Raw genomic sequence first — 15,693 nt, forward strand, 5'->3', positions numbered from 1 at the left:
TATGAGCACTATCACCAACATGATTAATAGCTGTTAAGTATTTATTTATTCCATCTATGTAACTGTCCATCTCAAATACAATACTTTGGACTAAAAACAAAGCAACAATTTAAAAATCTATTAATATATTTTATATTGAATACACATACACAAATCATGAGTTCAGCTTAGCAGAGATTTATTTCATTTTGATCTAAGCATTGCAGCAGCAAAAGACATTGGCAGTAATAATGGGCAGTTACTTTCCAATAATAATAGTGAAAATTAAAGGAATCAAGATGCCCTATGAAAATAAAATCAAGAGTCTGGATGAAGAAGATCACTACAAATACCTGGGCATCCTTCAAGCTGACAGTTTCAGGCACTAAGTCAAGAAAGTTGAAGTGGATACATCATGCACGTGAAGAAGATCTTAAAGTCCAAACTCAGTAGAAGAAATAGCATCAAGGCAAATAACACCTGGGCAATTCCAGTCATTAGATACACAACTGGAATAATGAACTGGATTTAAGCAGAAATAAAACCCCTGGATAGAAAGACCAGAAAAATAATGACAGTGAATCAGGTTCTTCATCCATAGCGATGTTGACAGATTCTACTTACCCAGGAGCATAGGTGAGCATGGAATATTGGAAGTAAACCAGATAGTTGAAGAAAGTAAAAGGGCATTGGAAGAATACCTGAATGACAGTGAAGTAGATGTACTGAAACTAATATACGAAGAGGGCTTAGTGAAAAATCAAAATGGCTTAGAAGAAAGACCAAAGGAAGAATAGAAAAGAGACATGGCAAGGCAAAGTATTACATGGCCAGTGTACACGCACCCAGACACACACACACAGGCAAAGCAGATAACAACATGGCAATAGTCAAAGTGCAATGTGACGTAAGGCATGAGTGACGGTCTGAAAAGCCCCGAGACTAGGAATGTTCATACAATATGTCTCACAAAACATTATAAAAGGAAGTGTGTACAATTGATTTTGTCTTCTCATAAGAATAATTTCTATTTCATACCTGGCTATATATTAGTTCATCGATTTCAGCCAAACCTGGAAGCTTAAAACTTCTTTCATTCATAATATCGTAAGATGGGTAGGCAGTAATGCACTAATATATGTCTGCATTTTTGTAGCACTCCCACCACCTACACCTCCAGAATTCAGTCCTGCTTTCAGAAATGTGGTGAATGTTCTCAACTGTGATATCATGATGCTTATTCTTAGAACTGTCCTGCAAAGAGCACTAGAGCTGGAAACTCACATGTGGACAGAAGCTATGATACAGATGGTATGTTTGTCAGCCCTGGTTTGTTAAGAGTGAGATCATGTTTTAGCAGTATCTTTATCTTAAATGCCTTTTGGGATTTCCTGTATAAATTTTTCAAATTCATTTGTATATCTCAAATGATTCCTAACTCCATATCTCTGTAAGCATGTGGGCTTTTGGAGGCTTGTATTTGCCTTAGCATTTTATTTATTTCAAAACAATTATGGATAAGTGTTTTATCAGCATACATATAATAACGTATTTGTGTATCAGAGATAATTCGTGAAAGAGATCATGACTGTCCCCATTTTTTTAGTTATAAAAATCAGAACTTTTAAATTTGTATGTATATTGATCTGCAGGCAGAAGGAGGCATATTCCATTTTAATGCATGTACTTGAAAGATACGGCTCTTATCTCTGTTTCCATTAGGTAGACATCCAAATAGTTGAGCAGTGTTTTAGTATGAGACCCCAGAAGGCCAATAGTTTACTCAGGAGAATTTCAACAACCTTCTCTTCTTATGCTTGGATTAGGGGATTGTGTGCTTTTTCATCAGTTTTTCATCAGTTTTTCATCTTACACTTACATGAATCTAGGCAACACAGCAGCATTTTGAAAAACTTCTATGTTTGGCAGTTCATTTGCTTATTTTACCTTTCTGGGGTCAAATACCAACACTGCAGGGAATCCAGAAATGTTCTTTAGTATCAAGAGATAGAATAACAACTTGTCAGAGCTTCTGTCTACCTCACTTTATACCAAACATAATCAAGATGGAGTTAATTTTCAGTTTCTCTTTTCTTCTTTCTAAGGATCGATTAATCTTTTCTGACTCTCTCCCCCTTAACACTTTGTTTGTTCCCTCTGCATTCCCATGTTCCAGTCCACATCCCTTCCTATTGTGACAGACTGGCTTTGAGTACTTGTTTAATTGCTGTGTGTCTCACCATCCAAAATGCAGGCTGGTGTTTGTTTCTGTCCTAAAAGATGGTCCTGGCTAAGATTAGCTAGAGCAGTTACCTGGCTATTAGAGAATATTCCATTACTCTGAAGGATTAAGTTTGCTATCTGTCTCTACATAGGTCCTTCACATCCTTGCTTTGGGTTTACTTGAAGAGAAGCGTCAGTTAGAGGAGATTCCAGAGGAAGAAGTGACCTTTGACTTCTATCATAAAGCTTCCAGTAAGTGTGCCACCTTGAAAAAGAAAACCTATATTTAGCAATAAAGTGTTCATTCACAGAGTATCAGCAGTTGAATATAACTAGGCTAACTCAGGAGAGTCTCATAAATGCCATTTTTAAAACAAGTGAAATACACATTACTATTAAAAGTTAGCTCTGAGCAAAGGTAAATTTGTAACTCTTAAGACTTGCTTGTGCAGAATTATTCAGATTGTAACAATTATTAGTAAAAGAAGGAAATGCAACTCCTTTAGGAGGCTAAATGTGGCTGATTTGATTTAATTAAAAAATTAAATCAAGTTAATTTAGTTTTAGTTAAAAAAAACCTTTCTGTTGATAAAGGAATGGGAAGCTCTGCTTTGAATGCAATGAACATCCTCATGATTTTGGAAAAGCTGAAAGGAATTCAACAACTGGAATCACAAAAAGACATGATCATATGGGTACTACGGGTAAGTAAGGATTACAAGTGACTAAATCAATCAGGAATTGGCAGGGTGGGGCTCAGAGGTGGTATTCAATAGGTTCTGATCAGTTATGTAGAACCGGTAGCGGAAATTTTGAGTAGTTCAGAGAACCGATAAATACCATCTCTAACTGGTCCCTCCCCCATATATTCTCTGCCTCCTGAGTTCCAGCTGGTTGGGCAGAATGGGGATTTTGCAGTACCTTCCCTTGGAGTGGGGAGGGAATGGAGATTTTACAGTATCCTTCTCCTGCCATGCCTAACAAGCCACACCACGCCCACCAAGCTACGCCCACAGAACCAGTAGTAATAAATTTTTAATACCACCACGGTGGGGATTAAGGATAGTGTGACTTGTTTTATGGTCTTCCCTATAAAATAGAATAAGGCAAAAGAGTGTCTGTAGATCCAAAGTGGAGTAAAACAATTAAAGATGATTATGATCCAACTACAGAAGAAAGATACAAAGAAGAAATAATATTGGCTAAATTGAAATAGTTACTAGAAGAAGATGCTTTGGATCGCCATACATTTCTTGCAGGGCAAACTGGAAATATTACATGTGCTACATGCAGTTTGTGTTTAACTATTAAATCTGTGTTTGTAGATGTTTGAGACAATAAAATCCTTGAGAGAGAAGTCTTCTGTTCCCATGGCCGTCACTGCACCTATGACAGAATCTACAAAAGTTAATGAGGTAACCATGAAATCAGGTAGCCTTATATTCTTAAGCATTTTATGAATAGAGGACCAGCTGAAATGATAAATATTCTCATTCCGCTACTTTGTTTTTACTTCTTGTAGAGTATGCTTTGCTGGCATATCCCTCCAGCAGATACTCCTCGATGTACAATGTCTCATTCATTTAATGACCATTGGAGATTTTAATGACTCAGAAAGCGGGCTTTGTGGCGGATAAAAACTTCCAGTCATTGTAAAACATCACTCATCTCCCTGCAGTCATATGATCACAATCTGGGTGCTGGCAACCTATTCACGTGTATCACTGGTTGCATCCAATGACCGTGTGATCACCATTCACTATCTTTTTCACATGACCTCCGCAGGCATTAAGAGGCAGAGAGAAAAGGATTTTAGCACCCAGAAGCTCTGCAGATGCAGAGAGGATGGAGAAAAGGATTTTACTCTATGGTAAAATCCTTCCCTCCCTGTTTCTCTATTGCCTGCACCCTTGTGTTCTTTATCTGGGATAAAAGATTCACTTAGCAATCTGTGTGACTGTGTAACAACTGCAGCTGGGGCTTCTGGGATTGTGGTCATTGAGCAAAGCAGTCACATGCATGACTCAACTGCTCAACAACTGAGATTTTGATCCCAATTATGGTCATTAACCGAGGACTATCTGTACTCATAATAATTGCAGTCACCACTCTGTAGCTTGCAGAATTGTATTTTCCTTTTCCTGAAAATTGTCCATTTTTCCCTCTAAGGGAGGGGTTCCCAACTTTGAGGCTGTGGCCCAGAACCAGGCTGCGCGAGCAGTGGGCCGCTAACATGTGTATGTGCGCAGCTTGACTCGCGCGAGCGGCAGGCCAGCACACACTCGCATGCATGTGCACCTCTACTGCATGTATGAGTGAGCCGGCCCACCACTCGTGCAGCCTGGTTCCCCTCTTCTCACCCAGCTGGGCCGCCAAGCCCCAAAGATTGAGAACCACTGCTCTGAGGCTTGTTGAACCCATAACCTTTCACTTTAGGCCAAACAGCCAGAGGTTTGGGGATTTGGCAAGACTATCAGAAGGAACTGCCAATGTTTATTTTATGTTTGTGATTGTCTTGAACAATACAGAGGGTGTTTGTTCTGTTAAATCAGATGCAGAAAATTCAGGAGAAAGAGAAAGCTGAGAGGAAGAGAAAAGCAGAAGTAGCCCGATTACATCGCCAAAAGATCATGGCTCAGATGTCCGCTTTACAGAAAAATTTCATAGAAACTCACAAGCTCTTGTATGACAACACGCAAGAAACACCCGGAAGAGATGCTATGGAAGTGGAGAGGTAGGAGGAGGGAATGATATATCAGATAAATGCAAAAATTAGTAACCAGGTCAGTTTGGACCTGGTTAGTATTAGTTAGTATTAGTATAGTTAGGGCTATAGGCTAGACTGGGAAATAAAAATGAATCCTGGAATATCCTCATGGCAAACAGTTTATGCTCTCCCACAGTTAGCTAGATATGTTGGACACTGCTAATGGCTCTCCTATTGTGGTAATGTACCATTTTGGATCCCTTCCAGTACAGATAGTCCTCGACTTGCAACAGTTCATTTAGTCACCGTTGAAAGTTATAGCAGCACTGAAAAAAGTGACTTGATCGTTTTTCATACTTACAACCGTTGCATCATCCTGAAGGTCACATGATCAAGATTCAGATGCTTGGCAACTGACTCATTTATGAAGGTTGCAGTGTCCCAAAGACACACCTTTTGTGACGTCCTGACAATGGGGAAGCCAAATTTACTTAACAACTATGTTACCAACTTAATAACGGCAGTGATTCACTTAACAACTGAGGCAAGAAAAGTCATAAAATGGGGCAAAATTCACTTAACAGATGTTTCACTTAGCAACAGAAATTTTGGGCTCAATGTGGTCATAAGTCGAGGACTACCTGTGTTGATTAAGAGGGAATATGGGAAAGAGAACCATCCCCTAAGGGCGGGGGGTGACACTAGCTCCTAGCAGGGAAGAAGATTGGCACAGCTCATGCATTTCACATACTGTAGGGTAATACAAGCAGTATCTGTGCTAAAATGTGAGGCATTTTTGGCAAGGCAATGCCTCATTCAGTTATATCTGAGAAGCTGAGAGCAGGCCTCAATCTGCTCAGAAAAGAAGGGCATGCTGGTATGCACAGATTTTGAATATACAGTATGTCAGTGTATGAGCTCTTCCATCTCTGCAAGATAAAAGTTTAATCTGTCCTATCTTAATCAGGAAGGATCTACTTCTGTACTGCTTCTTTTGCTAGCTGAACAGGCTTTTGTTTAAAATCTGAAAATGATGAAATTGTTTTTAAATATTAAATTAAGAAAGTTATTTCATCACAGAACTCAGTCAATCATTATTAGGTTTCTGTGATTACAATGCTCTTATATTGCTATTCAGATTCACTCGGTTCAACTGCTTGATAGGTGCTGCATTAAACAGGTTTTAGTTTGAAGTTCAGGTTGAAGATAAATCCATTTTTAATAGTTTTAAAGCAAATTTTATTTTTATCTGAACCTAAATTACTAATAATTGTTGTAGTGATCTTTGACTGGATTGTTGACCAAAAACCCACTGATTTGAATCGTGTGTCTTAGGTTCATACTCCCGCATTATCAAGTTAGAATTGCCTTGGGGCCCAAGCGAGGCCAGTCTGTCACTGAAAAAGAAAGGCTGACATGTATCCTGTGTCAGGAGGAACAGGAAGCAATGCTAGAAAATGCTGCCATGGTTTTATCTGCCTGTATCCAGAAATCCACGGCCTTAACCCAAAGTAGAGGGAAAGAACTTGAACTTGCAGGAGGTTTGTATATTACATTGTGAAACTTTTGGGGAAACTTTACAGCAGCTGCAGAGGACCTTGGGTGAAGCTGATTGTCTGGACCCCTTCCAGTCAGGATTCAGGCTGGGTTATGGGACTGAGATGGTATTGACAGTGCCTGTAGATCAGTGGTCCCCAACCTTTTTATCGCCGCGGACCAGTCAGCCTTTGATAATTTTACCATGGCCCGCTGAGCGCGCGCAGGGGTGGGGGGGCATTGTTTTAAATCCACCTTCCCAATTCAACACCTGAATCATATCCCACCTTCCATTTTGTATGTAGATTTTAAGGAATAAACAGCTGAATTAATCAAGGTCAAAGATAAAAAGAGCAAGGGCAAAATTAAATAAGCCAGAGGATAGCAATGTAAAAAGAATACAGTATTAAGGAAAGAAAAGAGAAGAAAAAACCTCGCTTCTGCTGAGGTCAGGGAAATGTTTGATACTGATCTGGCTGGGTAAGAGTCCAAGAGTCCATATCGCCAATAACTACGCGTGGGGGGAAAGGAAATGTGTTTTGTGAGGAAGAGAAAGAGCGCGCTTCACCTATGCCCGTTGGCGAAATTTTGGAAGAGAGGCAAGAGACTTCAGGCACCGAGCCCCCACCCCTGGCTGCGGCAACTGGAGCGGGCGGGAGGCAGGGAAGGGGTGGGCAAGACCGCCGCTTTTCCACCGTGCGCTGCAATAGCGGCAGCGGCGGCCTGAATCTGGCGACTACCCCTCACCACCTCAAGCGGCGCACCCCCCATCTCCCCTCAAAAGACCCCCCCCGCCCTCGGCTGCCCGACGTTCTCTCTCTCTCTCTACCTCTCCCGCCGTTCCTTCTCACAAGCCAAGGCCGGGCGGGGAAGCGCCGCCTCCGTCCCGGGCGCGCCGCCCCTCCCTGGGCAACTCGGAGACGACTGAGCCGAGGAGGACAGCGAGAAAAAGAATAGAGCGGCCAGCAACGACCGGCGGGGAAGCCGCCAGGGCCTCCAAGGGCTCCGCTTCCAGCGCATGCGAGAAAGGAGAAAGAGGCGGAGGCGTTCACTGAGGGGACGGCTGACTCGGGGAGGGGGCGGAGGTGGTGTAGTAGCGGGGGATTCTTCCTCCTCGCCTCACTTGCTCCTGTGCTTCCGCGCAGCTCCCCCCCTCCGGCGACGGCGCTGTATGAGTGAAGAGTCGGCCGTTGCATGGCCCCCGGCCGCTGCGCGGCCCGGTGCCAGGTACTCCACGGCCCGGCACCGGTCCGCGGACCGGGGGTTGGGGACCACTGCTGTAGATGACCTCTGGCAGGAGCAGGATGAGGCAGTGTGGCCATACTCGCTCTTTTGACCTCATAGCCACTTTCAGCCATCAACCATGGTATCCTTCTAGACTGGTTTTGGGAGTTGGGAGTAAGCAACACTGTTTTGTGCTTATTCCCCTCCTTCCTCTGGGGTTGGATCCAGTCGTTTTTTATGGAGAGTGGGGAGATCCAGCCACAGAGATCCAGGAAAAATCTCAAGATTCAGCTCTGTCTCCTCTCCTATTTAACACCTACACAAGGCTTCTTGATGAGGTGATCCAACAATTTGGGGTAAGGTAGCATCAATATGCTGATGATACCTATATCTTGGTTGTCTTGTCTTCATACGGACAAGGTGCAGTTGTTTTGACCCATCCAGTTTGGTCTGGCAGGTTGGGCATATTATGGGTCCCATCAGCGAACTGGTTATTGTGCCTTCTCTGCTGTAGTCCCTATCCTCTGGAATATTTGCCATTCCGAGTTTAGGATGAGCCTAACCTTGTTTGCCTTTCATAAGGTCATGAAGACTTGGTTATGTGCCCAAGCCTGGGCCCCCCAGGTATATTAAGGGTCCTATTTTATGATTTTATTAACATCCATGGCAATAGCTCTACTATGTGATCATACATCATAGGAACAATTTACACATAGGGATATAGCATAAATGAACTTCATATAATTTGTTTTTCAGAATCTTTGCTTCCAAGGGATAGTTTTTCATCCTACCTTTTATTTTAAAAATCCTCAAAATAGTAAAATTACAAAAGATTAGAGTTTTACTGACCAAATATTGACAAATATAAATTCACTGATCGATTGCATGTAATGCAAAAGATCATTTGCTAGTCTTTTAATTTAATATAAATGATATGTTCTTTTTTATTCCCTAAAAAGATATTCTTTGCCAGAATTGGATGTGTGAGTTTATTAGTGCATATTTTGCAAAACATCCCTTATTGCAAAAGGAAACTCTGTGTTTATTAATTTATTTCCCTCCACAGAAGACACTGATCCTCTTTTCATGGATCCGGACTTGTCATGTGGAACACATACCAGCACTTGTGGTCATGTGATGCATGCTGCTTGCTGGCAGAAGTGAGTTGATGTATTCAGTAATTTTATGGTTTTATTGTTTTATTGAAAACTTTAGTCAGTTTTCAGGCTACCTCTTCTAAGGTGCTTATGTATATGTTATACTGACTAAGTAGAAAGTAAAGAGACAGCACTAAAAAAGGGGAAATATTTGTAGCTCAGGGTTGAAATGTGAGGTCCTTGGTGGTCCCTGAGCTTGATTGTTTTCTTGCAGATGTTTCATTACAATGTTTTATAGCCAAGGAATGTACTCAAAGAAATATAAGGCTAAATGCAGAGGAAAAATTGCTTCTTGATTTAGTTCCAAATTCTAGAGCAGTGAAGGCAAACCTTTTTTGGCTCTCGTGCCAAAAGCGGGGGGAGCGCAGGGGGGTCGTGCATGGGCATGCTACACCCATAATGCGGTGCGCGACCCCCAGTGCGCATGCGCAATTGACAGTCACTCCCCCCCCATTTTTTGCATGCTTTTTTCACCCTACCCAGGCTCCAGAGCCTTTATCGGAGCCTGGGGAGGGCGAAAAGAGCCTCCCCTGCCCCCCCCCCCGGAGTCCATCGGAGGCTTCAGGAGCTTCCCTGAACCCTCCAGAGCGCAGAAAACCGGTCCTACGGGCAAACCAAAAATTCAGAAACGGCCTTTCTGCTTGCTCGTAGGGCCGGTCTAAGCCCTCCAGAGCCTTCAGGGGCCTTCTGGAGGCTTCCCTGAAGGCTCTGGAGGCCTTAAACCAGCCTTAGAGCCGAGGTGGCGCAGTGGTTAAATGCAGCACTGCAGGCTACTGCTAGATCAGCAGTTCAGCGGTTCAAATCTCACCGGCTCAGGGTTGACTCAGCCTTCCATCCTTTCGAGGTGGGTAAAATGAGGACCCAGATTGTTGGGGGCAATATGCTGACTCTCTGTAAACCGCTTAGAGAGGGCTGAAAGCCCTATGAAGCGGTATATAAGTCTACTGCTATTGCTATTGCTTACAAGCAAACCGTAAGTCCGTTACCGAACTTCGGGTTTGCCCGTAGGACAGGTTTTTTTGCACTCCAGAGGCTTCAGGGATGCTGTTTTCGCCCTCCCCAGGCTCCTATAAAGCCTCTGGAGCCTGGGGAGGGTGAAAAAAGTATGCAAAAAATGGTGGGGGGGGCTGCCATGCATGCATGCACACTGGGGATTCTGCATTGCATTATGGGTGTGGCATGCCTGTGCACAACCACCTTGCACTCCCCCCGCTTTTGGCATGCGTTAGTGATGTGAACATCAATTCTTATTTTTTTCAAAACTGCTTATCTATTGCTTTTGTCTAGGTTGAGCTGACAGCTTTTCCTAAATGTTAGTTTCTGCTCCATATACAGGTGAAACTTGAAAAATTAGAATGTTGTGCAAAAGTTCATTTATTTCAGTAATGCAACTTAAAAGGAGTTCGCTGGCCAATCAAGCACAGTAATCCAACAGTCATTGAACCAGGTTTTGGTGCTTTTGGCAGTGTGGGCAACTGGAAAATGAAGTCAGCATCCCCATAAATCTCGTCTGCAGAAGGAAGCATGAAGTGCTCCAAAATCTCCTGGTAGACGGCTGCGTTGACCCTGGTCTTAATGACCATTGAGCAACAGGTCCAAAGTCCTGTTGCTCAATGGTCCAAAGTCCTCTTTTCTGATGAGAGCAACTTTTGCATTTCATTTGGAAACCAAGGACCCAGAGTATGGAGGAAGAATGGAGAGGCCAATCAAGCACAGTAATCCCACGGTCATTGAACCAGTTTTTGGTGCTTTTGGCAAAAGTTGCTATACTCCATAATCATCACAATTATGACAAATCACGGCTTGAACTATCTTGATTTGCATGTGATGAGTCTTATCTCATATATTAGTTTCACCTTTTAAGTTGCATTACTGAAATAAATGAACTTTTGCATGATATTCTAATTCTTCGAGTTTCACCTGTAAATGCAAATGAGTTCAGGTAGTCCTTGCTTATTGACTGTTAATTCATTTCCAGTTTAAAGGTAAGTTGCAAAGGGTGATTTTTATGATTGGTCTTTGAAGTTACAGGTATTGCATCTTTCTCGTAGTCACATGATCACAATTCATGTTTTTGATAACTGGTGCACATTTATCATGGTTGCAGCATCCTGCAGTCACATGATTATCATTTCCAACCATTGCAACCAATTTCAAACAAGCAAAGTCGATGGGGAAGCAAGCAGGAAGTTGCAAATCATGATCTCGTGACATATTTAATGATTGCAGGTTATTTGCTTTATGACTACAGTCGGAAATGACGTAGTAAAACAGGGACAATTATATGACATTTCACTTTATAATCACATCACTTAGTGGAGTACTGGTCACAATTGCAGTCAGTAGGCAAGGGCTGTATATACCATAATGATTTATTGATGCAATAGTCAAATTGAATGGATACCAAATTTCAGAACTGGGTGTTTGCATGTCTGAGTTAGGTAGTTTATTCTGAGATGTCAATTTGCATATCAATTTCAGATACTTTGAAGCCATTCAACTGAATTCTCGACAACGTCATCATGTTGAACAGGTTTTTGATTTAGGGAATGGCGAGTACCTTTGCCCACTGTGCAAATCCCTGTGCAATACTGTTATACCAATTATTCCTTTGCAAGAAGAGAAGATAAACAGGTATGTGACTTTATTTCCTTTTTCCTATATTTTAAACTGCAGCTGTTTTTCTTACATTTATAGGGAAAATACATGATTCTTTCCTATGTTATACAGATAGTCCTCAACTTTTGACCACAATTGAGTTCAAAATTTATGTTGCTAAGCAAGATAGTTGTTAAATGAATTTTGCCCCATTTTGGGGGGCCCAGTTGTTAAGTGAATTGTTGCAGTTGTTAAGTGAATCATGTGATTGTTAAGAGACTCTGACTTCCCTCCTTGATTGTGCTTGTCGGAAGGCAGCTGGGAAAATTACAAATATGATCACATGACATACAGGACAGTGCAGCTCTCATAAATACATGCCAGTTGCCAAGCATTTGAATTTTGATGACCTGATCCTGGAGATGTTGCAGTCATCATAAGTGTGAAAATTGGTCTTAAGTCACTTTTTTCCGTGCTATTGTAACTTCAAATGGTTGCTAAACGAATGGTTGTAAGTCAAGGACTATCAGTATGAGCATTTTATTAACAAATTGTCCAGTGTAAGATCTTTCTCAGCTTTGTAGGAAATACCAATTTTTGAAAGCTAGAACAACCACTGCAAGATCAGTTCATATTTGAATAATCACCATTGTAACCCAATAGCTTTTTAAATGATGTTGTGTGTGTAAAACATGCACATTCCATGGCTCTCTTTTTGTATTGCCAGTGAGGATGCAGAAATGGTAGCTCAGCTTCTGTCTTTGTCCAAGTGGCTAGAGATTGTTATGGCTCGGATAGCTGGTTACAACAAGAAAAACAATAAAGGTTAGTGAATCTCATGGAGAACTTTAGAATTGAAAATAACTCTTTTAAGATGCTGTTGAATGGGTTAAGATGTAATCCCATTTGTTTTCCAGTTACAGAATTGCTTCCATTGATCTTTATTAATAATTTCTCATAATCTTTTTTTTTCTGGCCGTATTTTACTGGTGCAGTCAATATTCTATTTCTTTTATGATTTATTGATTCCTTCTTAGTTTATTGTCTATATTAGTATATTGCATTAGGATGACTTTGTCATTATTTCTACATTTTAAGCTCACTAACCTTAAAATGAGAGAAATTACACAACTTTATGTATTCCATCAAGGCTATTTAATTTCTCATATGGCTAAATAGAAATGTTGACCAAATGACTAAACTGCATTTTTATAATAAAAGTAAGATTCTTTTATAGTAAAAGTATTTATTTCAGTTAGTTGAAATCAAAATGTAACAATCTTTTATTTGATTTTTGAAGAAACCAAAATTGCCCCATCTTTACTTAATAAAGAAATGGAAGATGCTTCATCTGAATTCCATTCTATACTTAGCTTTGGAGTTCAGCCTTTGTAAGTATTGAGTTACATTTATAATCTATTTTTTACATGTATATTGTGAATCTATCTATCTATCTATCTATCTATCTATCTATCTATCTATCTATCATAAATTAGCAACTTTACATATGCATGTTTCTTCTATATCCAAGAGATAAATTCAATTGAAATATTTCTTGTTCATGAACTATTTTGAAACATTATACAGTTGCTGAATAAAGGGTAACTATACTAGTTAGTTCATAAAAAATGGACATTCCGTTAAAAGCTACAATATACATAGCATATCTTAGAAAATAATTATATCATACGGTGACAATATGTTTTCTATGTTACCTTTTTAATGTACTGTCATGTTTAAATGAAGTATTTTTATTAAAAATGTTATAATGAAGCCCATTTATACAGTTTATTTTTATTGTCTCTCACTTTGTTGTTCAAACAAAAAGAAAAACCATTAATTTGAATTCCAGCTAGTCACTAATGACTGCTTTAGGAATGTAACTTCAACTGGTTTAAGTTTAGTGTTAAAATTTACTTTAATTGTGTAAAGAACAAAGAATGATACAGTCTAGTGCAGGGGTGTCAAACTCAAGGCCCATGGGCTGGATCCAGCCCAAGGGGTGCTTAAATCTGGCATGTGGGGCCACTCTGGAAACAGCGAAGGACCAGCCCGCAGTGCCTCTGCCATCAAAACGGGTTCCCAATCTCTGTTTTTGGCTGGGATGGCCTCCTTCAACCCTCTGCCAGTGAAAACAAAGTTGGGGAGGACTCTCCCAAGCTCCATTTTCACTGGCAAAGGGTTGCAGAAGGCCATCCCAGCCAAAAATGGAGATTGGGAGCCCATTTTTGCTGGCAGAAGACTCGGGCCACCACAGGAGCCCCTGACATGAGTGATGTCAAGCTGGCCATGCCTACCCAGGCCATGACTTCCCCACACCACCCCGGTCAAATACAACCCTGATGCGGCCCTCACTGAAATCAAGTTTGACATCCCTAGTCTAGTGTATCCAACAGGATAATTTCCAGCAATGAGGACTTCAGTTCCCAGACTTTTGCTGCCCACATAGCCTTTGCTAAGTATTCTAATAATTGAAGTCCACAGAGCTGAAAGTTATCCATTTTGTTAAACTACAGTACTGTTTCCATTGAGCAAACACATTTAACCTGAAGGACTAAAATTTCAAGCCTGGTGCCAGGAATTATAGTTTTCAATGACAGTTTAGTATTGCACATTTCTGACATAATTAGGTATGTAACAATTTATCTTTTGAACATTATCATCACCAGTTCACAACTTCTGGGTTCCTTTCACAGAATTGAATATTCAAACAGCATTAAAGAGATGGTGGTTCTCTTTGCCACAGCAATTTATAGAATTGGATTACAAGTTGCCCCTAATGAAGTTGATCCACGTATTCCTATGATGACTTGGAGCACTTGTGCTTTTACAATCCAGTGTTTAGGTAAGCCAAAAATTTGAATTTATGAGACCATTTGAAATAAAAAAAATTATTTGTTTTTTAACCTAAAATAGTAAGCAACTATATTTTTGAAAATAAAGAAAAGCTATTTAAAGTAGTTAATAAAGCCTTGGTACAGAGAATGCTAAATGTATTTATTAAATTTATATGTCACTCATCTTGCTGTCTGCATAATGTGGAATTATGCTAAACAGAAGTTAGACCCTTACAGTCCCCATTAACATTCTCTGCTGCTAAAAGTGGATAGTGATTTTTTTATTTTAATTTCAGAAAATACTACTTTTTATAAGGTCCCCCCCCCTCAGTACTCCTTTAACTGGTAATAATAGTACTACCCACCACAAAACCATTTTAGAAATTGTCGTAGATGGGAAAATATTTGTTGCTCTAGACTTGGTACAAGGATTATGTTTAGGTATAATGCAAGAAACATTTAAATGCCCGTGGCTAATATCATGTTTAATAATATCCATCGGCTAAGCCTTGGTTTATTAAATAATTCTACTTTGTACTTCAATTTCTAATAGTATTCTAGTATTCAATTTCTAGTATTGAAAATGAAAGGAGACTATTCTGTGCACTAGTGCATTACTAATCATATGTAACACATTCTATACCTGTGCAAATCCAATAAGCTGAAACAGAACTGCTAATTTAGAATAAGTCTAACTATAATGAAGCTTGTTTCTGATAAGGCTCCTAGAATAAATTCTGTACAATTTAATACAATTATAATTTGCTATTGATATGGCAGATTTCAAGTGAAAAGAATGAACAAATAAAATGAGATTTGAACAAATGAATTGGGACATCACTCTTAGATGTTGTGCTACACCAGGGGTTGGCAAACTTAAACACTCAAGAGCCATTTGGACCCGTTTCCAACAGAAAAGAAAACACGGGAGCCACAAAGGTCCTAATCGGAAGCCCCCTGTTCAATTCTGGAGCTGACCTGAAGTTCAGTTCCCCCACCATAGAGCCTCCTCCTAGCGCGGTGTACTTTTCCTCTACCTGTCATAACCGAAGGCCCTATTGTGGAGACAACTGGAAAACCGTCCCCTTGCCATAGGTTCTTCTCCTGGCTCACTGTGCTTCTCTCTCCCCCCCCCTCCCAAAGCTCCTCTCAAATTGTGGCGCGGACCGGTGACGGAGCCGCAGCATAAGGAGGAAAGAGCCACATGCAGCTCCAGAGCCACAGTTTGCTGACCCCTGTGCTACACCAACTCTGACATGAAAGCATGCCAGATATAAAATAAACCGTCATGGCGAAAACAAGGTTCTTGATACCTATCGAATTGCATTAAAACCAAAATCTGATCCTATCCCATTGAAAGCAGCAGTTCATAGAGATTTATTGAGCTGTAAAGATCTGGCAATTTTTGACCACTATTAAAGTATACCTTATT

The 15,693-nt window shown here is 40.6% G+C and overlaps 1 protein-coding gene across 1 annotated transcript in view; it reads left to right on the forward strand.

Moving 5' to 3' along the window:
• UBR1 (ubiquitin protein ligase E3 component n-recognin 1) overlaps positions 1 to 15,693 on the forward strand; it is a 60,498-nt gene that overhangs the window by 36,227 nt on the left and 8,578 nt on the right. The window contains exons 25-35 of the mRNA XM_032228879.1: positions 1,136 to 1,290; positions 2,355 to 2,454; positions 2,797 to 2,906; positions 3,528 to 3,617; positions 4,755 to 4,936; positions 6,245 to 6,450; positions 8,736 to 8,829; positions 11,308 to 11,460; positions 12,152 to 12,249; positions 12,725 to 12,815; positions 14,121 to 14,269. Coding sequence (XP_032084770.1) covers positions 1,136 to 1,290; positions 2,355 to 2,454; positions 2,797 to 2,906; positions 3,528 to 3,617; positions 4,755 to 4,936; positions 6,245 to 6,450; positions 8,736 to 8,829; positions 11,308 to 11,460; positions 12,152 to 12,249; positions 12,725 to 12,815; positions 14,121 to 14,269 — 1,428 coding nt within the window. The remainder of the gene's footprint in view (positions 1 to 1,135; positions 1,291 to 2,354; positions 2,455 to 2,796; positions 2,907 to 3,527; positions 3,618 to 4,754; positions 4,937 to 6,244; positions 6,451 to 8,735; positions 8,830 to 11,307; positions 11,461 to 12,151; positions 12,250 to 12,724; positions 12,816 to 14,120; positions 14,270 to 15,693) is intronic.

The sequence above is a fragment of the Thamnophis elegans genome, chromosome 1, assembly GCF_009769535.1.
Source record: "Thamnophis elegans isolate rThaEle1 chromosome 1, rThaEle1.pri, whole genome shotgun sequence".
In the NCBI taxonomy this organism is placed as follows: domain Eukaryota; kingdom Metazoa; phylum Chordata; class Lepidosauria; order Squamata; family Colubridae; genus Thamnophis; species Thamnophis elegans.